At 39.8% G+C, this 27939-nt stretch overlaps 1 protein-coding gene and 1 long non-coding RNA gene across 2 annotated transcripts in view; one reads left to right on the plus strand and one right to left on the minus strand.

Moving 5' to 3' along the window:
- HAS2 (hyaluronan synthase 2) lies at positions 1 to 27026 on the minus strand. The gene is made up of 4 exons (XM_079141431.1): positions 26888 to 27026; positions 14623 to 15249; positions 2954 to 3055; positions 1 to 1532 (listed from the first exon to the last, which is right to left on the minus strand). The coding sequence occupies exons 2-4, from the start codon at positions 15247 to 15249 to the stop codon at positions 603 to 605; spliced, it is 1659 nt and encodes a 552-aa protein (XP_078997557.1). The 5' UTR covers positions 26888 to 27026; the 3' UTR covers positions 1 to 602.
- Positions 24039 to 27939, plus strand: part of LOC306663573 — a 60636-nt gene continuing 56735 nt past the window's right edge. Inside the window, exons 1-2 of the long non-coding RNA XR_013764470.1 lie at positions 24039 to 26416; positions 26569 to 27454. This is a non-coding gene — a long non-coding RNA (uncharacterized lncRNA). The remainder of the gene's footprint in view (positions 26417 to 26568; positions 27455 to 27939) is intronic.

Here is a 27939-nt window from a genome sequence, read left to right on the forward strand (position 1 = left end):
AAAAAAAGAAAGAACAACAGGTGTATTTTGGCAGAGAAGTAAAATATAGAATATGCAAAATTTGTTTTTAAAATCAGCATACAAAATTTTAAAACACAGTACAGTTATATCAAAATACAGCACAGCCAACGGCCTTCAACATTTCCTTTGGCATTTCATTTGGTAGAGTTAAAAGAGAAATCCTTCCTAAAAAAAATTAGCTATCAAAACAGTCCATAAGTTAGGTCGTATAAGTTGAAAGAACTTTTCCTTGAGTTTCCAAAATCCTTTTCTTCCTTGATAACCCACATAAAGCATGGCTAGTGAGGTATATAGGGCAAACACTGTCAGGCGGATGCACGGTACAGAGAAAGTGCATAAACAAAGAATCCATCCCATTTTCATAGAAATAACAGGTTAATCTCAGTTTCTTCTTATTGATGTATCGTTTTACTTTGGCAGAATCAAAATAAACCCATAAAAACGTCTTTGTTCAAGTCGCAGCAGCAGTGATATGTCTCCTTTGGTGGCATCATCTGATGCCACAATACTGTAGAGCCCCTGGAGGAACTAAGGTGTTGTGTGTGTCTGCGTGTGTGACTGCAAACATCAACAATGTGAGCTCATACATCGAGCACCATGTCATACTGTTGTCCCTTCTTCCGCCTGCCACACTTATTGATGAGAACCACATACAGCGTCAAAAGCATGACCCAATAGCATGCATACAGCAATGTTCCAACAATCAGAACTGTCTGTTTGGATTCTGAAAATGGCTTTTTAGATTCCTTATAAATGGTGAAAATCACACCACCCAGGAGGATTGTAAACCAAACCGATACTGGAATGAGTCCTATGAAATTAACAACAATGGTTTTCCTTCCAGATGTGCCCCACCCAGCTTTGTTTATTGTTGCAATTGCAAACATCTTAGCAGGAAGTAAACTGGACATGTATAACACTGAGTAGAGGGACATAAAGACCATGACGATATTTCCTCTAAGGCAGCTGGCAAAAGATGATTTTATAAGACCCACTAGCTGGACAGTTAACAAGAAGAGGAGGATGTTCCAAATTTTACCCCTGTAGAAGAGCTGGATTACTGTGGCAATAAGAAAGAAAGGAAAGAATCCAGTGATAACAGCTTCGTAGGTCATCCACAAGTGATGTTTGTGGAACCACATGGCATTGTACAGCCACTCCCGGAAGTATGACTTGCTCCAACGGGTCTGCTGGTTCAGCCATCTGAGATACTCTATAGGTGTTTCAGTAAGGCACTTGGATCGAGCTGTGTATTTTGTTGCATAACCCAGACTCAGCACCCGGTTCGTTAGATGCCTGTCATCACCGAAACTACACTGGTTGCCCATAAATTCCTGATTGTACCAGTCTTCCACAAACTCATGCAGCAAGGAGTTTCTGTACATTCCCAGAGGTCCACTAATGCACTGGACACACCCAAAATAAGACTGACAGGCCCTCTCTATGTTAAAGGCCATCCAGTATCTCACACTGCTGAGGAAGGAGATCCAGGAATCATACTTGTTTAAAATCTGCAAGAAGGAAAAAATAAATAAAATAAATAAATAAAGGTATGCTTTAGCTAAAAATGCCAAGAAAAACCTGAACCATACTGAGATTACTACAAAGCATGAGATTTGTTATTTTATCCCCCTATTTAGGTTTCCTTCCTCTTTTGGAAATGGTTAATTTTGTCTTCTGTATTGCTGGATTACTTTGACGTGTGTGTGCGCACGACTGTGCACGCGCACATATTCTTCTATGGTGACTATTTTCTTCAACTTCACTCTTCCTGTCTTCTTTTTGCTGTTTTTTATTCTTGTTCCAGCTGTTCTGATATAATGCTGAGATTTTTGAGGCCTTAGTTCTCAGTTCATAAATGCTTCCACCATGCATTCTTTCCTACCATCTAAGATGTGAAGGTTTTAAAGTCCTGCTCCTTCCTGTTCTGGTTAATTTCCAATTGATCTAGTACTGACTGTTAATTTTTATTCTCCATTCTCTACTTTGTCTTATAATTCCAGTGATATAAGAATTCTCTCTGGCCTCCTCACAAAATTTGAATCCTAAAATAATGCTTTACATAAAGTCTATTGAAATTTCTGCCTTCTTGTGGTAATATTTCTAAATTCTCTTTACCATTTCACATTTATTCATTTTTAATCTGGATTTTGCTTGCTTCTTATTTATCACCAGTCTATTTCTTTGTTCTTCCTAAAACAAATTTTTTGCCATTGCTATTAACATGCATGTACAAAATGTGTTATACAGCAACACACATTCTAAATTTCAAGGATAATTATCCATATGCTTCTCATCTTTTGCTAAAGTCTAATCTTATGTTTTCATAGGACCCTTATTTTAATCTTCACCTACTCATTTTTCAATTCCACAAGCTTCAAAATTACCTTCATTAATACTTGTTTCACTAATTGTTTCTCCATTGGTAAGAAATGGTAGTTTATGTTGGAAAACCCACCTGCTGTTTCTTTGCCTTTCTGATTAAGATACATTTTTTCTGCCTTTGTTTCGCAATTTGCATTTTAACCAACCACACATTGGCCAGCTTTTAAATAGAGAAGTATATCCCCTTCCCATACTTTCATTTCTTTAATTATGTAACTACATGAATCCCAACATCAGATTTTAGTAGAACACTGACGATTAACTTGCGAGCCCAGAAGACATGGTGGAAATCATTGCACATTTATGCTATGTTGTATATAATTCACCAGTCATTACAAACACAGGTGATACCCATTGACTAAGCAAAGAAATGATAAATTATTTCAATTTAGATAGGAAATGAGGCAGTGAAATGGGTCCGAGGCACATTCTAATGGGTCCAGTACCAAAGACAATACCTGGCATAGAATAATAAGTATGTATTCAATGGACTGATTAATGAAAGTGTTTTTTAAAGTGTCTTCTTTAAAAATGGAGCTATACTCACCTGTACATCTCCCCCGACACCTCCAACCATGGGGTCTTCTTCTAAAACTTTCACCATCTCCACAGATGAAGCAGGGTCAAGCATAGTATCTGAATCACATACCTGCAAAGGAGAAAAAGAAAATGAGTTAAAGAAAAGAACTATGAATGCACTTTAGTCAAAATGAGGCATATGCTATGGCTATGTATGCTATACCCACAGCCTTATTGTCACAAGCCTCAGGAAACCGGAGTCATGGGGATAACAAGGCTTGTTATATCACGGACAATGCAGTTTACTTTTCAGCAAGTTCAATATTTAAGTTACTGATACTGCTAGAGAGAAGAGCTAAAATGTTGTGCTGGGTAACCAGCTTGTTCTCAGCTTGCTGGGGATGTTCCTAATTGTAGCAATGAAAGCCTCTTGCCCCAGGGAAGAGACTTGCTTTCCTGGGAAACTCAAGTGGTTTGTCATCCTAGATGTCTTTCTTCAGTCGCCTCAAATAAGGTTTGTGAAACTTGTCCCTCAATTTGGAATAAAAAAAAATTGTATGTGTGTGTATGTATATATATATCTCCAACTGTACTGAAAGGAGGACATATTTAGTGGAACTCATGTCCCATCTCATTTTAATATGCTGAGTGAGAGACAGGAAACAGGTCTCTTCCAGGCGATTGTATAGTTCTGAAGCAAGACATCCACACAACATGGGCTAGCAAATACCATTGCAAAGGGAAGACACTAGTGTGACCCTACTTGTTCTTCTATTACTTAGGGTTTAAAAGCAGGTGTAAATCACCTTAGGCTCCTCTAGAATTGCCAATTGTTATTCTTAAAAACAATCTTTAAAAGGTCATGACAGGCAATGATGAAACCAAACCAACTACAAAATTAAAATTAAAATTATTGGAATTCCTCTAAATGTGTGCACCCCTACTAGTCATTTTTATCAGAGGCCAAAGTGAGGAAGGTTATACATAGCAATTTTCTTTCTGGTCTGACTTCTAAATCAACTGAGAAATCTAAAAGAATAATGAAGCAGCTGAGAGAATCCATAGCACCTCCTGTACAGCTATGAAGCTGACATGAAGAATAGGATTGCTCTGTGTGAAGAAGGGGGTGTCTCAATCCTACTCCCTAGCACTGGACTCAGTCTCTGACAGTGTCCAAGTGGGACTCACCTCCTCTGTGGACACAGTGTGTGCCCCTTCAAAGGGGTCTGACTGATACCACATCTTGTGGGCAGCCCCATCCCAGAACATAGGGTAAGAAGAGATTCTGGGCCACACATTGCTCCTTCCACACTCACCAATCAGATTAAGGCACAACTCTTCTCCGAGGAAAGGAGTAAGCCAGGTGGCAGAGTCCTGGTGGACTAACCGTGTGAACAGAGCTACCTTCACATTCTCTGAGAATCTGCCTATCTGCTATGATTTGAAACTGGTTTGTCCCCTTGAACACTCATGTCGAAATGGATTCCCAAAAGAGGTGACGGGGCCTCTAAGAGGTAGAGCCCTCCTGAACAGATGGCTTTCTCAAGACTCTGCCGATCCTCACTCAATGAGTTCTTGCTCTTTCAGGCCTGGATTAGTTATTGTGAGAGCAGGCTGGCACAAAAAAGAAAAAGAAATAATAACAATAAAGAAAGTGTCCCTTGTGTTTTGCTGTGTTCTGTCTCTCTTGCACACTCTCATGCTTGGTTTTCTGCTTCCTTATCATGTTGCGATGTGGTAGACAAGCCCTCACCAGAAGCTGCTGCAATGGCCTTGAACTTCCCAGTTTCCAAAACCATGAGTCAAATTATTTTTTAAAAATTGCCTCGTCTCAGATAATCTGTGATAACAACAGTAAATGAACTAAGATATTATCCCTGCAATATTTACTAATAGTATTTTTTTTTCTGCTGAATGCCCCAAGGCCCTAACAAATAAAAATTGATTAGAATGGACATGATAAGCCAGTCAAACAATGAATGAATTGATTGGCACAGACTATTATCTAATTTTTTATTATCCTGCATCAGATCTGGCTATACTAGTTGAACTGAATCAAGATTCATTCTATTTATAATCAACGGCTGCATGGCAATACTTTGTTCAAAGACTGACCACATGTTTAACAGTGTGTCTATAAAATTTTCGAATGATCTTGTAGTCACCTTGGTTTATGCCAGTGCATTCTATGATGTTTGTAAGATGAAATCACCTAGTGATGCATTCCTGTCATTAAGTGACATTGACTATAATTATAATCAAAAGTAATTATCTTAACAGTTCTCCAAACTCTGCCATAAAAAGTCAATATTTGAAAAAAAAAATCAAATTGTAGCAGCATAAGGTCTCCAGATTTAAGAAGATACTAGATAAATGCAGAATACATTCTTCATATTATTTTCTAAGGAATCACAAAATTTTTAAGAAGTACCACTCTTAACTTGACTAATGGCTTTTTTGTGTGTGAAAAGGATTTTTGTGTTGATGAAAAACACTGGTGAAAAGAGTTATTTAAATGCATTACTGGAATTTAAGAACATAAATTCCAGTAATAAAGTGAACATTCAGTAATAAAGTGAACTCATCACCCCTCTAGATGTAACTAATTATGGCAATTTGGGGGTTAACTCCTGGCTTTTTAAATTTTTACTTTGGTTATTTAGAAGCACTCACTTTTAAAATAAGAACCTATTTATCGTTTTTTGGCGTTTTATTTAGGTTCAGCATAGTCTCATTTATTTTGAGGGGAAAACTTAGGAATAAGACAGGCATTACTTTTTTTTAATTTTAAAAAACAGGATTTTACTAGCACTGAGTTTTAAATCCAAATATCCCAAGCCTCAGGAACTACACAAAGTGATCTGAGAGGGATGTTTTCCTCTCCTGTGTTTTGTCTATCACCAGTTAGTACATGGCTACCAGCCAGGGAGGAGGCCTCCAATGAGGGTAGAGAAAGGTGAAGGCAGAAGTCCAGCCCACCTTAGAACCCAGCCTCCCGTCCATAGCCACACCCTCCTCTATTGACTTAAGCTGGGAAAGGTAAAACCAGAAAGCTAAAATAAGTCTAAAAACAACAGGAAGGGAGCAATCCGGAATTAGTGCTCAAATAACTCCGCCTGCTTGGGAGCCCAAAAACGTCAGGGGAAGGTTCTCTTTGAAATGACCAAACTTGAACCAAACCTCTGAGGCTCTGCATATTTAAATTGGCCCCTGCCCCTCCCCATTTCCAAAAGGGAAGTGCCAGAAGTCCTCTGAGAGAGGTTGTTCCCTGGGTGAGCTTACTGCATTTGAAGGGAAAGCTCTCGAAAGTCTCCTGGGAAGGGGTTTCTTACATGAGGAGTTATGAGCTCTAAAGAATTTCCATTCCTGGATGTTGTCTGATGACTGAATGCCAACTGGAAAGTCAGTCTTTGCCAGTCTGGAAAAGCATGTATATTCAGGGACACAGTGACGTCTGCTTGGTAGGATATGAAGAACACAGTCTGGGCCCTTAATATCCGCAAGGACAGAATATCTAGTTACCTCCTCACCAATAACAAGTGTGCACTTTCATGAATGTTGGCTGTTCAGTTCTGGGCTAGAATCTGTGGGAGACACACCAGTTCATGCAGAACTAAACCTCACATAAGGAAAAACGACAGACATGATTTGCATACAGGAAACCAAGAACAAATCAAAAGTCTTTCTGGCCACACTGAGAGTATCACTGCAATTTGTTGAAAGATTTTTCACTAAGAAATTTGGAAATGAAGCAAAGTCACAATTTTGAGTAAAGGGAATAGAAAATGACAAGATGAAGTGAAATGACTGGGTTGAACCAGGCATCTCAGTTTTATCCACAGAATCAAGAGGAAAAGCACGTGACTGGTTCCTCTCAGCTATCCTGCTCTGGCCAAGAGTTAACACCTCCCTTTAGTTCCCTGTCAAAACAGGGGCTGGTCACTGGGTGAAGTCCAGGCTACCACCTATTTTGATATGGCCTAATAGTTAAGAATGACTTTATATTTTAAGCAGTCAGGAAAAAAAAAAATCAAAAGAATATTTTATGACACATGCAAATTATATGAAAATCAAATTTCACTGTCCCTAAAAGTTGTATTGGAGACCAGCCATTCTCACTCATTTACATGTTCTCTATGGCTGCCTTCACTGGACAACAGCAAAGAGGAACAGTTACAAAGCTGGTTAAAAATGAAGTGGCTTGTTTGTCCCAATTATATTTTAGCCTTATTTGTTTTACAGCAAAGTTTGCCAACTTTAGGTTCAAAATAATAATCTGTTTTCATTACCGTAAGAGCAACCATCCAGACTGGGAATATAGCTCAGGTGTAGAGTGCCTACAAATTCAGTCTCCAGCACCATGAAAATAAATAAACTAATAAACAGCAATGTTCAGATTAAATATGTTTTAAACCCCAATTTTAATTCTAGGGTATTTTTTAAATTGCCTCCATTTTCTTGAGCTATAAATTGCAGTAACTGCATAAACAATAGGATATTAATCAACTTTTTTTTGGTACTGGGGACTCTACCACTGAGCTATAACCCCAGTCCTTTTTATTTTTTATTTTGAGACAGGGTCTCACTAAGTTGCCCAGGCTGTCCTCAAACTTGAGATTCTTCTGCCTCAGACTCCCAAGTAGCTGGGATTACAGATGAGCACCAATGAGCCTCGATAATAGACATTCGTGTAGGCTTTCTTTAGTCAAGACTTTGCCTATTTTAAGAACAAATGCCCACAGAATCAAGAAGCCTAAATTCATATATTAAGTCCTGTAACTTACAATGTCTGTAAACTTGGACAAGCACTGTACCACCATCATGGTGCATTAGTGAAACCCTTCATATGAAAATACTTTGTGAATTAGAAAGGACTGTAGAGTAAGATCCCATTAGTATCAAATAATGACCCTTCAGTTTCTATATTTCTTAAGTAAACCTAAGTCTAAACAATCATGGTAATCATCACCACAACTAGATGGCTCAATGGAGAGAATCAGTAAAATGAACATGAAATTGTCCATTGCAAATTTTCTCACTAATCTTAAAAGTTCATCTGTCTCACAACAATCCAAATAAAATTCTCCTCTACAATGTTACTATTTGCTCCATCCAATGCTTTTCAAATTCTAAGACCCTGGTCTAAAATGCCAAGTGTCCATGTTTCATTTTTTTAATAGACATCTTTCCTTTCAGTTTGACTGATGGATCTCCTTCTCTACCTCTCATTCTACTTCAAAGGACATTGAAACTCAATGCAGCAAGAGGAAATCTTTATTGCTCTGACTGCCTTCAATGAGGAAACAAGTAGAAAACAAATCAACATCCCTTCTGTTGCTACTGGTTTCATCCTTTTCCTGTTTATAAGGTTTAAAACCTTCTTAAACCTGATGCTTCTTCATTTTGATCCATCATCTTATCTTGACCCTTCCTCTTAACCTTGATCCAGTGAGTCTATTTTTAGAGTGTGTACAATTTACTCTTAGTTCCTGCCACAACTTAACCAAAGTAAAAGAAAAGTCTGCTCATCCATCCCAAGCAATTTCAAGGGTAAGGACCAGAACAAATAAAAAACCTTAAAAATAGTCAATTACGAGGAAACCCAGATGATGCTACTCTCCTTGGATTCCTAATAGTAAACCAGAGCAATTATACCATAGATAGGAAAAAGAAAGCTCTAAACAAGACCTTGGAATCAAATAGATCTGGTTCCCAACCTACTTCCCATTATGTAAACTTAGACCAGCTTCTTATACTCATCCCCTCACCTTCTTAGGCCTCCATCTATCCGGTGAAAAATATGAATACCCATTTCCATCTCCTTCATTGGTCAAGATGGCCGATTAATGAGCTAATGTATGTGAACCACTTAATAATCCTAGCTCATAGTAAATCCTCAATAAATGGAAGTCACATGTACTAAAGAAGTGAAAATCTAAAATCAAGGGCACAAATTCAAGACAATTGTCCAGAGAGAAGGGATTCTTGTTATAATTATGGTAAATAAGCTATAATTTACTCAGAGGGAAACCAATGTCTCATCCAATGCCCAACCAACTTAAATCAAAAGTTGAATTCTAGAACAGACAGTGCAAACATCTTTAGATTGGGCTGTTAATTAGGGAAAAGAAAGAAAATAATTAGAGAGTGGTTTGAGCTGATTTATGATTCATTCCTGACCTGGAATGTACCATTGCGGGTATAATTACAAAAGCTCATTTTGTGGTTAAGGGCAGACCTTAGACCCACTTAACTTTATATTAAAGTCTGTGTTGAATCTTGACTTGGCATCTCTTCATTAGCAGTGAACTTGAAGAGTGTGACATTGCTTAAAACAGGAACATGATCTTTGGTTTTGGAAGAATATAAATGTAGACAGCAAACTTATTTTTGAAATCTAGACCCTGAAAATTTCACTGTCTGGTGAAAAGAAGGTAATTTTGGGGGGAACTACACATGCAGGATATAGGGGAAACCAAAACAGAAGGACAAAAAATAACCTTTACAGAAAGAAAACATTGCTCACAGTTTAAAATTTCAGATATAACAAGAAATGTCAATGAAAGGCTCATCTCTTAAAGTAACTGGCTTATGGTCTGGGATCTCAAATCCGACAACAGAAAGCTTCAACTTCATAGACATCTAAGCAGTTTGGCACTTCTTTTATGTTTTTCTTGAAAGGAAATAGAAAGATATAAGCATTCCTTTAGAGAATCAATTATTCAAGCCATTATAAAATAATTCCTACCTTTAGTCAACCTATAATCTCCTCCAATCATTAAAGTAATAAAAAGAAGATTTATTGGTTAGTTGCTCTTCATTTTTAGGAAAACATGAACATAAGTGAAAGTTATAGAAGGTGCAAAGCAAGGTAACAAGCCACCTGGAATAGTGGGGGACCAAAAGTCGTCAACTCTAAGGCTTGAGCCACGAAACACCCTTTTTCCAAATGTTTGGAATTCTCATTCAAAAGAAGCAAATCAGGAAAGTCATAATGGTAGCCTTTAAATCAGAGTTTATAGTCAAGTACCCAATTTTGGGAAAAGGACAGCTTCAAATTGATAAGAGAAAAATGATGGTAACTGATAAGTGAAAAGAAAATTTTAATAATTCTCTTTGTTTTGATTGCATTCTAGCAGAGATTCAATATGTTGCTAGAAAAAAAAATCAAGAGGTCAATGGAGATAAAATGGTACTGAGTTGAATCCCAAGCTGGGAGGGATCTTAGCGATCATGTGTTCTTGATGATTCAATTAGAGCCAGGTCCATAGTAAACAAGGAACAGATCTGGGTCTGGAATTCAGATTTCCTCATTCCTACGTCAGTATGCTGTTAATCTTTTCCTCTGACATGAAGGACAGAAAGAAAAAAATATTCTCAATTCTGGATTCTAGCTCTCAGCACATTTCACTTGTTTAGGCTTTCTGCAGAGAACAGGAACCAGGCAAATATTATACACAGTTAATTATCATTATTTATGGTAGTTATGTTCTTTAAAGTTGCCATGAAGATTGAATTATCTATTACCGAAAAATCGCTTCTAGCAGAAACAATGGGTTAGTTTCCTCTAAGCCTCTGCCTACAAAATCTTTCTCAACTGATCAATACATAAAACCCTGTTTATTTTTGCTTCTTCTTGAATATACCTGAATTAAGTAATTAATATACATTGTTGGCATTAGCAAAGAGCTTCATGCCCAATAACAATAATTCATGCCTAAAGGACACTTTTCCCATAAGCATGTCACAGCCTTCCTGTCCTTAGAAATACAAGAGAACTTCAGCACCACATATGGGGCTACTTTCAACAGCTTCCCCACCTACCACTGCACTGAAATGTAAAGACATGGCACCAAATACACAAAGAAGAGGATAATTACACTGAAAGGAGAAGGCAAAGCATCACCTGTGTGCAGCTGAAACATGCAGCATTAGGTTACACAATCTTTTTGCTACTGTGCATATGTATACAAAAAACCACTAGCATATTGCAAGTATTGATTTGGGGGTTAGAGGTAAATTTTAGTAAGCAGGTAAATTTGCAAATACAGAATCCATGATTAACGAGGGTCAACTGTACTATTATGAATGACATAGCCTTAATTCTTTCCCACTCAAAGAATTTGAGATACTTAAAATGCTACCAGGTTCATGATAAAATTCACTCTTATAATCTTCTTTTCAGAAAATGTCCACAGTTATTGTATGCCTTCCACCTGGGAAATCCCTAATGCACACCTTAGGCAATACTGACCGTTTTTTCTTTTCCTCCCTTGTCTCACAGACTGGTGGTCACTTGTAATACACGTGTCCAAAAATAAGAGATATGAATAAAGCTAGTATATAATATAGATATCAAAGTATATTTTGTCTTATGATATTTGTGAAAATGATATGAAAAGTGAATATAATCCCAAACTGTTTTAAAAATAAGGGAAAAATAGAAGGGTCTGTGCTGGAAAGCATTAAACCCCCCCCCACTTTTGTATTGGTTGCAGGTCAAGTCAACTTATTCATTTTGCTTCTTTTATATTTTTAAAACATACTACTCTAAACATGTGCTACTTTAGTAAACAAAGAGCCAAGAGAAACTCTAGTTTGAAGAGGTAAACAAGACTTTTCCCCTACCTTAAGCCATGTCCAGTTAGGTCAGAATCTGTCCTTTACTATAAAACAAAGTTTACCTAGGAAGCACATTGATTCTGAATTTTAAAGATATTCCTCCTTCTCCTTTTGGGTTTTATATTCCCTTCCTTCACATTTCTCACTTTGTTACTTTTCTTCTTCTGTTTCTATCTTCTCTCTCTCTCTCTCTCTCTCTCTCTCTCTCTCTATCTCTATCTCTGTTTCTCTCTCTCTCTCTATCTCTCTCTCTATCTCTAACTCTATCTCTATCTCTATCTCTATCTCTAACTATCTCTATCTCAGGGCCTACCAGTCACCTGGAAAGCTTGCTGTCACACAGTCCTCCTCCTGGACTAGGGCTTCCTGAAGTGTTCTGTGTGAGCATTTGTGATTGGAATGACTACCGAGCTGGGACATGAGTCAGTGGCGTGGACTACAGAAGAAAGCTGAGATGATAGAGGGTCAGTGGTCATTGATAAAGGCTTGTCCTAGGAGGGAAGGTAGAAAGAATAACCTGGAGTCAGGAGGTGGGATGGGCTATGCTTGAAGCAGTACAGGCAGAACAGAGTAAGGGTGGTCTTGAAAGCATTCAGAACTGCTGCTTTTGTTTGGTCCTCAGTAGGAGGCAAGATCATCTGTTAGTAGTTAGACAGGGAGGAGTTTGGATAGGGAGCTGGGAGCATGGGGAAGGTATGAAATAATAGGTCACAAAAGCAATAAGCAAGACACTCAAACTCAAGTGGAAAGAGTGCTGAGGAGGGCTGAGGACCCAGCTGCAACTGGAACCCAGTCTTTTTGGCCATCTCTCTGCATAGCCCAGCAGTATTGTCCAGCAAGCATGTGAGCAGGTCATCAATCTCTTCCCCAGCCCCCCATCTGCTCTTGTAAATAACTGCCCAACTTCACTCCCTTCTTTCTCTAACCAGCCTACATGCCAAGTTTGATCACCAGGAACACCTGGTAGCCAACATCCTCAACCCCTCTCCCATTTGTATTTTGGTGGCTTCTACTTTGCAGTTCCTAAAGCCTGGACGGTCAGAAAAGATCAGTGTTCAGTGCAAAGTTTAAACCTTCAGAAATTGCCATGTTTATAGGTCAAGCATGGTCTAAAAGCAGAAGATTTGATGAAGAATAGCAGGATGGAATTATTAGTTTCAGAATACTAAAAGATTTTAGGTCGTGTTGGAGTGCTTGGAACTAGCTGAGATCCCAGGAGGCATTAGGGCCTAGTTCAGAGCAGCTGCTGGCGTCAGTCTATCTGTAGGGCTTCAGCCTGGAGCAAGGACAGTTCTCAAAAGTGATCAGGAAGCCTCGAACAGGAAGCCTAGTCTAACCTTTCATATTTTGAATTATTTTTTTTTTCCTGGACAAGCACAGTGTAAAGTTGTCAAGGATACAAACAAAATTCAAAACAACAGTGATGGAAGAAGGGGATTTGGGAAGGGAAGGTAAAAGAAAGAGAAAAAAGCACACACAAAGATTTCTTGATTAGAACTACCAAATGTACCAGTTGTTTTAACTATAATCAAAGGCAAAATATGAAAACAGATGTTCTCTCATTTTAGGCACAGGCATCCCCTGGCATGCCTGCCTTTAAGAATATCCTACCGTCCTCTCTTCTAGGTCCAGACTGCATATATAGATCCTGAAGGTCCTGCAATAAATGAAGCCCCCTTAAATGTAAAAGTTCTACCATTGAGAAAATAGGAGAAACTTGAGAAAGAAACTCAGCCAACTCCCCTGAAGAGAGCTTACTAGGTAGATAGGTATTAACAAAGAAACGCCTCAAAATTCTTCAGATATAAACTAAAATTAATCCTAAGGTGACAAATGACAGACATCATAATTTATTTTAGTATGGCAATATAATAAATAACTATATTAATAGTAAAAGCTTTAGTCGTATTAACAATAATATCATTAACAACTCTTGCTAAGATTTGGAACACATTTTTTATCTCAAACTGCTTCTAAGATGGCTTTATTCTTTCCAATAAATTGACACTCAGGAAGGTGGTCTTGCTCAGGGTCCATCAGTTCATAATATCTGTGATTACAGTCTCAGCGAATTGATTCAAAAGCCAGTGCTTATTCCCATCTCGTTACTCTGAGATCCAATGGGCATGACTTCCGGCAATAAAGACCCTTTAACAAATAGAATGGGTGTTTGGAATACTAGGACTTTCCTTTTAAAAGAAAAGTGCTCCAGCAGTTTTCTTACACCAGTGGTATTGCTTCCCTCTTGATAGCTCATGTCCAAAATTCAATTAAAGAATTTACAAAAAATTAAAATCAGAAAATTCACAGGGCTTCTCCTAATGTTCTAAAGAAGAAAGCCTCAATGAGAACTGGGACAAGAGAAGCCCCACAGTGAGCTGTCAGCCAATTACTGAGAGACACAGGCTGCCTAATTTTCATGCAAGCAAACATCATCACAGATGCTTTCAAAGGTCAAGCTGGAGTGAGTGAGGTAATGCTGTTTGGGGAGTGAAATAAACATTACTTCGAATTTGCTCTAAGATTTTTTTTTTTTTTTTTTGCTTGTTTTCATTTTCCTTTTCTTTCAAGCTCAATTTTGAATTCCTTGCTCTTTTTAATTAAAATCATCCTCTCCACCCCCATTTTGCCCAGTCTGTATCCAAAACGTTTTAGAGCCTTCCTTCAGCCTGCAGATTTTCTCAAGACCCTTCACTTAGGCCAACACTGTTTTCTAACAGAGTTGGAGATTTTTAAGAGTGTGGAAAATGATGCTGGATTTGACTTGGCAGAACCTAGGAGGCAGAGAAGGAAAGGTGGGGGAAGGGGAGGAAGGGACTTCTGTCCAAATAATCCTGATGTCTAACCAATAACATGACACCAAGTCAAGCATTTTCATGGATAGTCTTAACAGTTTTACACGATTTTTTTTTTTTTCTCTGTCTTTCAAAATGTGCTTTCAACAGTCATGCTGTTTTCAAATGAACTGAAAGAAGCACTGTGTTCAGGACAAGGATGGGCTATAGCATGACTGGAGAGACACAAAAGCTGCTTTATTTCAATGTATGTTTGCCCTGGCAGGAATCTGGGACCTACCTGTACATAATCCACACTTCGTCCTAGCGCTCTGAAGGCTGTGTACATGACTTCTCTTTTTCCACCCCATTTTTGCATGATGCAAACACTTTTGTTGGACAGGACCAACTGGGTTACATGCTGAGAGCTTTCTTTATGTGACTCATCTGTCTCACCAGGTCCCTTTTCGTGGTAGTTGTTCTTCCAGATGTAGGTAGCTGATTTGTCCCTGCCCATGACTTCACTGAAGATGTCCATCATGTAAAGGTCATCGTCCGAGTTCCCATCGATGACCATGACAACTTTAATCCCAGGGTAGGTAAGCCTCTTCACAGATTGCAAACATTTCCTTAAGTAATCTGGATCTTCTTGATATGCAGCGATGCAAAGAGCAACAGTTTTGTTCAATTTGATGGGGGTTTCTAGGGATTTTTTCATTTTTCGGTGCTCCAAAAAGGCAAATAGACTTTGGATGATGAGGTGTGATGCTAAAAAGGCACCGTACAGTCCAAAAGAGAAATAGTAATTATCCGTTTGGATAAATTGATAGCCAACGATATAAGCAGCTGTGATTCCAAGAAGGAGAGAGACTCCAAAAAGTGTGGTTCCAATTATTCTCAGGATGCATAGAAACCTCTCACAATGCATCTGCAATATAATCAAATGACACTCTCAGTTAACCACTCCTGTCCCGTGCTTGTTGTACACATTGTGTCACGGGAGGACACACACACAGCATGCAGGAGTTCTCCCATGGTTTCTGCCTTCACTTGCTAAGTGACTTTCAGCACCCACTCTGCTCATCTGCAAGATGAAGCTAAGGACTTCCTACTGGCACAACTCGGAGGGTCATTTCAAGAATCCCTTTGGTAATGGTGCTATTGAAATGTTGCAATGTATTAAACAAATACCTGGATGCATTGTTTTTAATGTGTTAGCCTCTCTCAGGCTTTACTCTATGTGGCCATAGCAAAGTATGGGACCAAACCTTTCTAAAGCCCAGAGTAATCTTTCTTCCTGCGCCAGGTCATCCCTTTCCTCCTTAACACTGATGAGATCAACACCCATGAAAGAATTTGCTCAATTTCTTATGTCTAATTTCATCTCATTTTCAATGCAAATCCTTCAATGTATGTCCTTTCCAAATATCTAGCTGAGATTAAAGATAGAGAGACCTAGAATACAGTACTAGCTTATCAACTATCTGTGAGACCTTGGGTAAGTCACCTTACCTCTCTGGACTTCAATGTATTTGTTTTCAATCTGTTAATGAGGGAATTTATACTTGATTATTTACAAAACTCCCTTTGAGACAAAAACTTTATTGCCCCTAGGTATTCGGCACAAATATTTTTCAAAGCCCTTGTAATTTTAAATCATACACCATAGTTTGGTTATCTATCTCTTTCATCCACCATCACTGATATTAAATGTTAGATTCTGGGGATCAGGAAACTTACTGGACTCAGCAAGCACATAATAAGTGTTTGCAGAGACAATGAATACATTAAAGAAGAAATAACATCATGCTTAATTCCAACAGGTGAGTGTCCGTACTATTAAAAGCTGAAGCGTGTTAGACCTGAAACATATTTTAGTTCTTAATGATAGCTAGTTTTGTACTTACCCCTACAGTTTATTGTCTGTTAAATAAGGTTTTGAACAACTCAAAGACAGGAGAGTCATTTTTCCGTTTGTTTCACAAAGAACTTCTGATGCTGGGCATTGGAAAGATACTTGGTAAAGCTTATTATGTCTTTTCCCCCTTGAAGTTTTATTTTTCTCCTCTTCTAAGAATGGACTATCATAAGGGGCATTATTGGTATAAATGCAATGTTCCCATCTTTGGACCTTTACATCAGCTTTGAGGATTTGTCTTTTTTATATATAACTAGTACTTAATCTTTTTTCTTTAATTTAACTAATTTTTTAAAAGCTAAAACTTATTTTAAATGAAAACTTAGGCTAAGATTTATCTCTATAAAACCTCTTGCTTAATGGATGAAATTAGAGAATATCATGCTAAGTGAGATAAGCCAATCTCAAAAAACCAAAGGACGAATGATTTCTCTGATAAGCGGATGATGACACATAATGGGGGGTGGGAGGGGCTAGTGTTAGGGTTAGGGTTAGGGTTAGGGTTAGGAAGGGGGGCAAGAATGGAGGAAGGAAGGACTGTATAGAGGGAAAAGAGGGGTGGGAGGGGTGGGGGGAAGGGAAAAAATAACAATGAATCAAACAACATTACCCTATGTAAATTTATGATTACATAAATGGTATGCCTTTACTCCACGTACAGAGAAACAACATGTATCCCATTTGTTTACAATAAAAATAAATAAATAAATATAAATAAAAGACCAAATAAAATTTAAAAAAAAAAAACCTCTTGCTTGATATGCATATTTATAGTTTCCTACTCCAAACTGAAACTTAAAATGGAGCATCCACATAGAATGTAATATGGTCCTGGTTTTTGACAGTGGATGGCCTCCATAGTTCTCAGCTCTAGAAGGGCACCATTCACACCTTCCCATTCTGTCCATGCATTAAGGTGGTCCTGAGGAGGCATGGATTCTACTGCTGCTAGACATAAGCATAGCTGCTTTTGTGTTACCTCTCCTCCCTGAGCACAGGGTGTATGGTACACCTATGACATTCCAACCTCCTGAAATCTGACACATGCATCATTTAAGAGAGAGGGTGACCTCCTCCAATCTCCCCTTTCTGCATGCTTGATACCCACATCAACATCTCGAGCAGTATAGAGTCCCAAGATGGAGCTTGGTCCTTGAATGGACATATAGAAGGAAGTCTCCCAAGAATCAGGATATCAGATTTGACCTGGAGCCCTGTGCAGTGCAGCACTCCTGTAAACCCAGTTACTTGAGAGGCTAGGGCTGGAGCACCTCAAGTGTGAGACCCGTCTCATCCATTTAGACCTTGTCTGAATTATTGTCTCAAAATAAAATAAAAATGGGCTGAAACTGTAGCTTAGAGGTATGTGTGGGGTCCTGGATTCAATCCCCAGTACCATCAAGAGGGTCAGGGGTTGGGGAGATGGGAGGAAGAGAGAGGGAAAAGAGAGAGAGAGAGAGGGAGAGAGAGAGAGAGAGAGAGAGAGAGAGAGAGAGAGAGAGAGAGAGAGAGAGAGAGAGAGAGGAGAGAGAGGAGAGAGGAGAGAGGAGAGAGGGAGGAGAGAGGGAGACTTTCCTTGTACTCATATTAACAAGAATGATTTCTGGATTTTTATTTATTTCTCTATTTGCTATTGTGTATTTGGTGGTTCAGTTCACCTTAACTAGTATAATCTAGGTAATACAAAAAGCAGCCTAGAAACCAGGTTTCTAGCACATGGACATCTGTTTGCTGTTGTTGTTAAATCTAGATGATAACATTTGTCAAAGATTCAGTTGTGCTGAGAAGCAAAATAAAATCGTTTGTGAACGTGTTTTTAAAAGCAGAAACACAATAGTTTAAAGTTATAGGCTAAAAAACATACAAAATAAGCACAAATGCATGCTCCACTTTTAGCAGCTGTGTGGGACACCATACCGTGTAACATGGGAGACTGACAGAAGCAACCTCAACACAAATGGAAAGTTGCGACTGCTGCAGAAGCATAAGATGCTGAGTTTCTGGTGAAAGGCAAGCAAGTACAGCATCCCGTTAATTAAAACAGCTGACAGGGTGCTGAGCAATCCCAAAGGGCACGTTAACCAATGCCTGAAGGTGCTGGGAGCACCAGACTTGGAACTTGTCATTTCCAAGACATGAGTCATTCTCACAAGAGTGAAAAATTTCAAGGGGACTAAAGCTCTTTGCCAGGGAGAAGCTTAAGTGTGTATTTAGCTTGTGTTTAAAATCACCATCACCAGTAAAAGAGCTGCCTGCCATTCTTTTCCATTATTCACATTTTCCTTGCTTTTATCAGCACACGTGGATACAGAGACTGGTCACATAGCATCTGTGGACCGCAGCTAAAATGGGAACACCCTCTTACATCATGGGAGCCCCAGGATGTCCTTTTGAAGCCTGGGAAAAGTTACTAATGAACTGCAACGATGTCGCTTATATTCCTGCTCCATATCTCAGCATGGCCTAGTATGACACACGGCATTTCAATGTACACTAAAGGGCAAAAGGCCCATCTTAGAGTCAGCTTCACTGAGTGAATGCATTGATCTCAGAGAGTGACACACAGGATGTGTTTTTTTTTCTTTTATTATTCCCCTGGGCAACTTCATAGCTAGGGGCACCATATGTGTAAGACTTTGTGAGACAATTCCTGATTCATGTGCTGTGGTTCATAAGCATACTTTCCTATTAAAACAGGAGCATGGCTATATGGCTTTTTTGTCAGATTGGAAAAACAAAGTTCCCTGCTACATCATAAGAGCTTGATTACTGTGAGACAGAAAGATTATTTAGAAATCTACATGCCACAAATACTTAAAATTAAAAAAAGTAATTTTTGCCCATCATCAGATTTTAGCCAATCAAAAAATGTTTTTGACCTTTAAATTGCTTTGAATTTGATACCAGTTATTTAATAACCTCCATTGTTCACAGCACAGAAATCAAGGTAAGGAATGGCTTAATACAATGTAATGTATGCTCCACAAAGTAAATGGAGACACACACACACACACACACACACCACACACGTCTGTTTTCACTAATGTGGCCCAAGGACATAAAACACTGCTTGGTTTATACTATTTACTACTAGCAGTCAATAAATATCTGAATAAATATCTGAATATCTAAATGAATGAATGAAGTTCCATCATTTTCTTGTTATAATGGCTAATAACAATTATTCATCTTTAATTAGATTTCAGTCAGTGAAGCATTTTTTTTGTGCTTTGTTTTGTTTAATAGCATGATCTTATTTAATCTCAGTGACTTTAGGCGACAAATATGTTCTTAATTTCATGTTACAATATATTCATATGCCAAGGAAACCAAGATGCTGAGTATTTATATTAGCTCTCCTAAGTGAAAAAACAGCCTTAGAGGCACATAGAGGTCTAATGCCTGGTTATTCTCAACAAATATTTGCTGAATAGATTTGAATTCTCATGACAGGCAGCATCTTTTTGTTCTGACTAGTAAAATGATGTTATATAAGGGAGATCGGGGAAGAACTTTGAAAATTGTGTCCCTGCTGTTATGAGAGTAGGGGATGGGCACTCAGATACAGATCCAAGGCCAGCCAATGCTCAGAGAGGATTTCTGGCCTCAGATACTTTCCCATGTGAGTGCAGCCTAAAGGGACTTGCAGATTGTTTCAAAAGAAGCTGCCAATTCCATCTATGCAGCAGAAATTCTGCTTCTAATACCAGCAGCCAAAATTCTGTTTCACCATAAGAAAGGTATTACTGCTCCCATTGCATCCACCTGTGGAGAAGATATAAAGCCTTACTGTTAGCTCATATACCCCAAATGGGACTCTCTGGGTCATTGGGCCTCAGAGCCTTTTCCTCCACCCTGAACTTTTTACATTACCCAGAGAGCAAACTGTTGGCTGAAGGGAGAACAACAGCTGCTCTCGCTGCCTAGTGCAGTGGTGAAAACCAAGTTCCATAGTTTTCATAAAGTGGTTCTTCCATTTTTTTAATCTGGTTGAAATGCATTCAAATTTGTTGAGTCAGCATCTGGGAAAGGCTGCAGAGATTAAGTCAGCTGACACCTCTGGTGAGAGGTGGTAGCTTACCACTCCTTTCTAAAGGAATTCCCTCAGCCTGCAAACTCCCCAGCACACCTTCACCCCTTGCCCTGCTGGGTTCTCTAACTTGTCTCCATGCCCTCTCCAGAACACAGGGACTTAAGGTCTCTCTGATGATTAGGTCCCTATACTGAAAGCAGGGTTTGGCATATAGGAGGTACTCAATAAATACATTTCAAATGAATGAATAAATTCTTCTGGACTTAGGCAGTCAATATAGAGAGAGAGGCACAGGTCACATCCCTGTCTTCAGTGCATGAGCAGTGAATACATGCTGAGAGTCAAACAGGCCCTTAAGGTACCCCCCTCCAATGGTATTTCTTACTTTTTCTCCTCCCACCCCCCTTTTTTTTAAACAGTTCAATACTTTCTTGCCTAATGTATATGGTAATGGCTGTAGGCAATACTAAACCAGCTCTAAGAGACCTTTGGATAATAAAGGCAGAAAATACACAAGAGCATTTACAGCAATTTTGAGTTGCAATTTGAGTATCCTTATGAATTCAAAGTTTGTTTTTGGGACACAAGGAATAACGAGAACTTCTTTTAACAACCTGAAATCTATTAAGCTAGTAGTATGTATTGTTCACTAACCTATACAACGTTTTGCATTTTGGTCTAATGACTGAAACACAAGTGTGCATGTGTGTTTTCTCTTCAATTGGAAAATTTTAGTGACTTCAACCAGACTAACAAAAGTTTTGAAATCATATATACTAGTGTTCAAATCCCACCTCTGATGTTCCAGAGAATTTGGCCTCCAGAACCAAACTGAGTTGGGACAGATTCCTAGCTCTTCCTTTGAATGGTTGGCTGACCCTGAACAAGTTCCATAGTAGTTGACATCTTCAGTTTCCTCGTCTATAAAATGGAGCTAATCATATTGACTTAAAAAACTTAATGAGATCGGAAGATGGAACTCATCCTAAATACCTAAAAAGAAATCTCAGTTATGTTAGTGTCCTACCAGTGACAATTACCTAATCACTCTGTCCCTCCCTCCCTTTAACCTGTTGTTTTTTAGATAATGAGTAATAACTGTGGCATGGCGAAAAAAATATAGAAGAATTAGGAATTAGAAGAGATAGATTCAGCCCAAGCCCTGCCTTATATTGGCAATCTGACTTCAAGCCAAACCTCAAGGGTTCTGTGAAGAAGTCATAAGTTCTTCGACAATTTAATTATCATTGAACTTCAAATTTTTAGAGATAGGAATGAGACCCATTAATTTTAACATTGTTACTACCCATCACTGAGTGTCTATAAGCAGGATGAAGGGAGTTTGTCTTTGGTGCTTCATTTCCATGCTCTTCTTTATTGTTAGCTGATGAGAACAGGCAGCAAATTCTTCCTCCTATCCACTCTTTAAGCTTTATTTCCTTGTCTGTAACATGAGAATAATTCCTTCTTGCAGGATTAATATAACTAGGAAGGACAGCATAAACAAGGCCCAGCACTTAAAATATGGTATGAATTCAATCATTGGTTATCGTGAGCATTATTGATGCTGCAAACCAACATTTCAATCCAAAGGAAGAGTTGCTGAAGTTAAAGGGCATTTGTACTTCCTTTCTTCCCCATTTTATTTTCAAATCCACTGATGACTAAGTCAGTGTCATTGTAACGTATAGCCAATATATAAGCACACAAAGACACAATGATGAACGTCATTAAAGAATGTGTCTGTCTTGTCCATAATGAAAGCATTGCTCAAGACTATCTCTCATCCACAGAACTGGTTCCAGAGCAAAGGCTTTCTCTACATATAAACTCATGTTGTGTGCAAAGAGCAGGAAAAAGGCCTTATGGTATATGTAGAACAACTAGAATTGGGAATATTCATCTACACAGGTGACACCAGCAAAGACAATGGAAACCTCCTTCTTTGAAATAAGTCTTCATCTCATGGTGGCTATCTGCCTGTGAATGATGGATTAGGAAGGTAAAGGGAGTCAAAGGTTTAAAGTGTTTCTCAAATAATGCTACACATCCCAATTACCTTATGACTTGCAAAAGTCCCAGACATGTGGCTCCAACAACATTCTGAGTTAATTGAAAGGAATTGTGACCAGGGCATCACAAGTTTTGTAAATCTTGGGAGATTTTAATGTGAAAAAAAGTTTGGTTTGGCAATCAGTGGGTTAAAGTCAAAGACATCACGCCTCATTTGCACTGATGCACATCCCTTATGTGGATTCCCTCTAGAAATCTGAAGTCCCTCCTCAAAATCTTCACATTAGAACACATTACCCTTTGGGATAAAGTGCACCAAGACCCCTTCTTTTCTCCCCTTCCGACTTCCTCTCCCTGTCTTTGAGGTCTGCCTCCAGTTTCACAGCAGCTATACTAACAAAGACCCTGGCATCAAGGTGGCAGGATTAGGATACAAGTCTTTTAAACACCCTATCACCCTAGTGGTGGGTGCATCCAGTACCTTAGGTTTCAAATTTCTCTTTCTTTGCACCATCAATTTTAATCAGTTATTCCTAGGATACCAATTCTCCGAACTGCTCAATTAGTTCCTGAACTTTACCATCCTAAACTTAGTCACAGTGAAGGGGAAATTTCCCAAAGACTTGATATGGAATCTTTAATACTATATTGCACATGTAAGTAAGCACTCTACCACTGAATATCTTCATTGCCTATACTGGGTCTTGAACACTATGTTTATAGGTCAAAATCAAAGACAGTTAAAGGCAACACAAATGCCAAGTCTCTGTATGAAATTTTTCCTGGTCCTTTCAAACAGATGTGGTTTCTCCTCAGGTTGAGATCCCATAAAATTTGGCTAATCCAGCTGCAGCATAGTCCAGTTCAAGGGCATTATAGTGAACTCTTGGATTAAATTCCATTTACACCCCTTACTAACACTGTGACTTCGAGTGAGTCACATAACGGTTCTGAGGCAAGGTTTCTTTATGAACTTTTCTTTCCAAGTTAGGATAAGATATAATATGCAGAAAGTGTCTACTTTGGGGCCTGGAGCATAGATATGTAATAAACAATGGCTATTGTTTCTTATGAGCCAGATCATATTTTGCTTTACATAATGGTTATTTGACTCTTTTTATGTTTATTTTTAATTTTTAATTACCTGAAATACAGATGTATTCAATTCAGAGATATCCATTCAAAAATACTTATTTATTTTAAATAATGAAACTTAACAATGTGACCTGATATGACTCATATCAGTAACATTTTCCTAGATTGTAAGCAAGGCAGTATATACCTAAGAATTCCACATAGATAACATTCAAATTATTATTCAGTGGGAACTGGGGATGTAGGTCAGTGGTAGGGTACTTACATTGCATGTGCAAGACCCTGGGTTAAATCCCTAGCACCATAATCTGTGTGTGTTCTTAATAATTTAAGGCTATATGCAGTAGGATGATACTTATTCTATGCAGATTGCTGCTGGATGGGAAAGGACAAAATGAAATTGCAGTAGTAGAGAGAAGTGTGGAGCTGTCCCCAGGCTGCCACACCAGCTCATCTTGCCAGCCTTGTAGAATACGGCCTGGGCAGCATGGATAAAAAGAAGAACCCAGGAAAAGACATTGGGGTGTATGGGCTTCATGAAAGAGCCAGGAAGCTAATAATGCAATGACTTTTTATTTGATCTTAAGTTAAATGCAAAACTGTGGGACATAAATTTGTCAAAGCAGATCTCCACCTTGATCCTTACTTAGACAGAGCTTTCCCTGCATTGCCAATGATAGGAAAAGAAATGAATCAGTAAAATCTATGTTTTAAAATTTAAGAAAAAAAAATTAAAAGAAATCTTAGTTGGCAAAGACACCATGCAGAGAAAGGTACTTAAGAAATCCCATGTTCTCAGGCTATATCCTAAAGACCTAACAAAAATGATCAGTTCCAAGCTAATTTACTTTCTATTAATAGCTTTTTATTGGTTTGTTGCACAATTCCTATTTTCCAGGAAGGTAAAATATCTTCTTTGCTTTGAAGAGAGTCATATTTTATTTGATGCAAGTCACCAATTGGTTAAATCATTGAATTTTTATAATACTTCAAAACTGTCTTTGTAAAGTAAGTTTCAATTCTAGGTACAATACAAGCAATCCAGGCAGTGTACATCTGCCAGTACACCTACAATAAATTTCCATATTCATTTGGCTCAGGTAATATATAAGAAAAAGAAAATGGAAAGGATTATATTGTAGTTTTAATCCAGAAACAGTTATGTAGAATTTGGAATTTCTTTTTCAAAATGCAAAGGCATATACAATATAGTATACATACCAAAATAGGTATTTTAAAGCATTAAACTTTCACTGAAAGTTAAAAAAGAATACCCAAGCTACTAGGGAAAGCTTTGGTGAAAGATGATGGGTATTCAAAAAACAGTATCTCAGCTGTATGTGTTATTTTATTAAGTCTTTAAAAAGAATGTAGGAAAACTAATTTTATGAGTGAATCGACTTGCATATATTGAAGAAAAAGGAGAACAAGTTTAAAATTCAAGAGTTCTTTTCAACCCCATTCTGTAAAATCTAAAATATCTACAAATATGTCGATGGGCATAAATAGCTGTTCTTGCTCATCTTAAAGAAATACATATTTTAATTAAAAACGTCCATCATACATATGAAGATGCATTGGCCATCAAAAACTTTATTCTTAAAATGATCTTTATAAAAAAAAATTCACAATCCAGTTTAACACTTCCGAAGGCATATTATCATAGGCTTTCACTCACAGCAGTGAGAGATCTGAGGATGTCTTGAAATCTACAATGGAGAGTAAAATCATTCTCCCTCTTACCAGCCTCCTCACATCTTCAGCAAAATCCATCTACCAGCTTGCTTCGCTTTACTCTAGGCTGATCTGAAAGTCCATATATACTCAGGCTGTGAGTTGGGGAAGCCCTTCGTGACCAATCAGGGCTTCCCCATCTATTGCGTCACACCTCCCCCTGGGTATGACGTCAAAGGCAATCCCGGCCCAGCCTCTTGGGTGGAAGGGGTGTAGCACTTTTATGCAGATGATGGAGAGACCATTTTGGCAGCAACTGTTCTAATGGGTGGGGAACCTGGCAGGGAGGTGCCGAAGGGCTTTCACTGATCCCCTCTGGGAGCGCGGCGGGCTGTACCAGCTCGCTCCCCCAGAAGCGCGCGGTGCCTCCGAGTCCGAGAACACCGCGCTGGCGTTTGGGGATGGAGGGAGAGGCTCTGGATGAAACTGGCACCTCAGGCCTTGTAATGAGAACCGGTTCTTGTAAGCCCTCCTCCCCAGGCACCGCCTCTCTGCTCCCAGCCTCTCTTGCCAGCTTTAATGATCCTTTCAGCGCCGTTTCCCCTCGACTGCGTTTCCTCGGGCAGAGGAAACAGCCTCTCTCGCCTCTCGATTCTCACCCTTACACAGAACCTCCTTTCAGACCCGCCCTCCTGTTCACTGGGACCCATTTCGGAGCTCTGGCTCACTCTGGGCGGGAACTAGCGTGACGAATTCCGCCTAAGGTGTTGATTATCCATCCCAACTCAGCCTCTGGCTTCACTCCCACATTCACCCAGGATCCCGCGGCCCCCCAGCCCCCACCCTGCTCTGGGTGCTCGGGACGGCGCCCCCAAGTCCTCCACCCTGCGGTGCCCCCAGCTGCAGCTGGGGAAAGAAGAGCCAGCGTGCTCGGTGCCACGTCGGAATTGGCTCCAGGGACGCTGCAGCTGCCTGAGCGCAGCGCGCGGTCCCCACGCACGCCCTGCCCTGGGCGGCGAGCGGGCTGGCGCTGCGCAAGGAGGAGGGATGCGCGCCCTCCTTCAGCTCCCAGCTGCGAGTGCCACAGCCTGCGTCAGGGACCCCTGGCCCGAGTGAGGCTTCCGGAGCTGAGCTGAGCAGGGACAGATCCAGCCTGACACTTTAATGGGGTTTAGGAAGTGCAAAGGAGGGGAGGCTCGGGAAAGGGGGAGTGGCCGAGCGAGGCCGGTAGCTGCAAGGAGGTGGCGAAGGACCCTCCTTCTCTGGGGTCTCAGCTAGTTGGAGCTGGAAACCCGGATCGCTTAACCCTTTCATTCCAAGCAAAAAGCGAGCGTCTTACTTAACAGTAAAACCCGCAGGGCAGTAACAGGGTTTCCTTCCAACGTAGTGTGCGGGGCGGAGAGCGGGTGGCAGAGAAGAAGAGGGAAGGGGTGGGGAGAGAGGGGGAAAGGGGACGACTGTGCGGGATGCATTTTCCTTACCTAGTGGAAATTCTTTTTTTCCTAATACAGGAGCCCCTCTGCCGCTCCAGAAGATGCAGAATGGAAAAGTACATCTTAGGACAAACAGCCTTGCCCAGGAGAAGTTACCTGTGTACCCCCAAAAGCAGCGGATTTACGGCGAGCCGCAGGGATGGGAAAAGACGGATATGCTAAGCTTGATAGTGATCGGAAATATTCTCTGATTTTTAGTCCGTTGGAAATTTTAGACCTCAAACTTTTCTATAGAAACTGATTTTTTTTTTTTTTTAACATTCATGTGGATAATTTCTTCCCTTTCCCTGGCCTATCTGAGGACCTTCCTAGTTCACCCAAACGCCTCTGTGTAACGTACCTTGTTCAGCTCTCAGTCATAAAGTCGTCCTCAGCCAGTCTGTGTGGTCCCGGAGGGTCGCTGGAAGGCAGTTTCCAAAATTGAGGTAATAAGAGATCAGATGAATTTGAGTCGACCGGCCAAAAAAAATAAGAAATTTAAAAACAACATTTAAAAATGATGGGGGAGTCTTAAATATTTGGTACTCCCCCACTTTGAAGGGAAATTCACTAATATTCTTTTTTATTATTTCCGTTGTACTTCAGTCTTCTAACTCTTTTAAAAAATTATCTGTGCTTTAAAAATAAATTAACTTTTTTTGTGTGTTCCAGTCCCCCTCCCGCCGATAACGGAAAGTCTCTTTTTTGTATTTAAAAAATAATAATAATAATTGCCGGTGAAGACTCAGCAGAACCCAGGAAGCGCAGAATCAATCGGGAGAAAAGTCTTTGGCTAGGGCTGGTTCAAGTCCCTGGTTCAATGGACTGCTCGAAGCCAGGACTGGGTAATTCTTTCCAGACGCTTTGACTTCTCCTTCCTCGCTGTTGTTGCCTTTCTGCCTCCTCCAACGTAAGGGGGTCTTAACAAGTGAGCTGGTGGGTGTTTTAATAGGGCGGAGGAGGGAGTGGGGGGTTAGGGGAGTGGAGGAGGAAGGTGTGGACTGGGGAACCCGGAGGGGAGGGAACTGGGAGCGCGGGCGGGCGGGAGGGAGGCGGGGAGGAGGAGAGGGAGAGAGAGAAATTGGCCATTCAAAGCCCTCTCTGAGCTAGAGGCCGGTTCTAAACTCCAATGAATTCAATTAAGTTGATTGTTAACGTGTGCAGAGAAATGCAGTGCACACATGCTGGCCACCACCTGATGCCCTCCTCTCCTCCAGCGGCGGAGCTGGTAGACCCTCTTTGTAGATCCTCCCGGGGACTTGTCTGAGTTACAAGCCTTCCCTCTCCGCGATAAACTCCCTGTTGCGTTTAGGTAATTTGTTTTAAAGCCAAATGGTGCCCCTCAGCTAAGTAGCTGCCTTGGGCAGAGACAGTTGGGGATATGTGTGTGTGTACGCGCGCGCGCGCGCGCAC

The sequence above is a fragment of the Sciurus vulgaris genome, assembly GCF_902686455.1.
Source record: "Sciurus vulgaris genome assembly, chromosome: 1".
Taxonomy (NCBI): domain Eukaryota; kingdom Metazoa; phylum Chordata; class Mammalia; order Rodentia; family Sciuridae; genus Sciurus; species Sciurus vulgaris.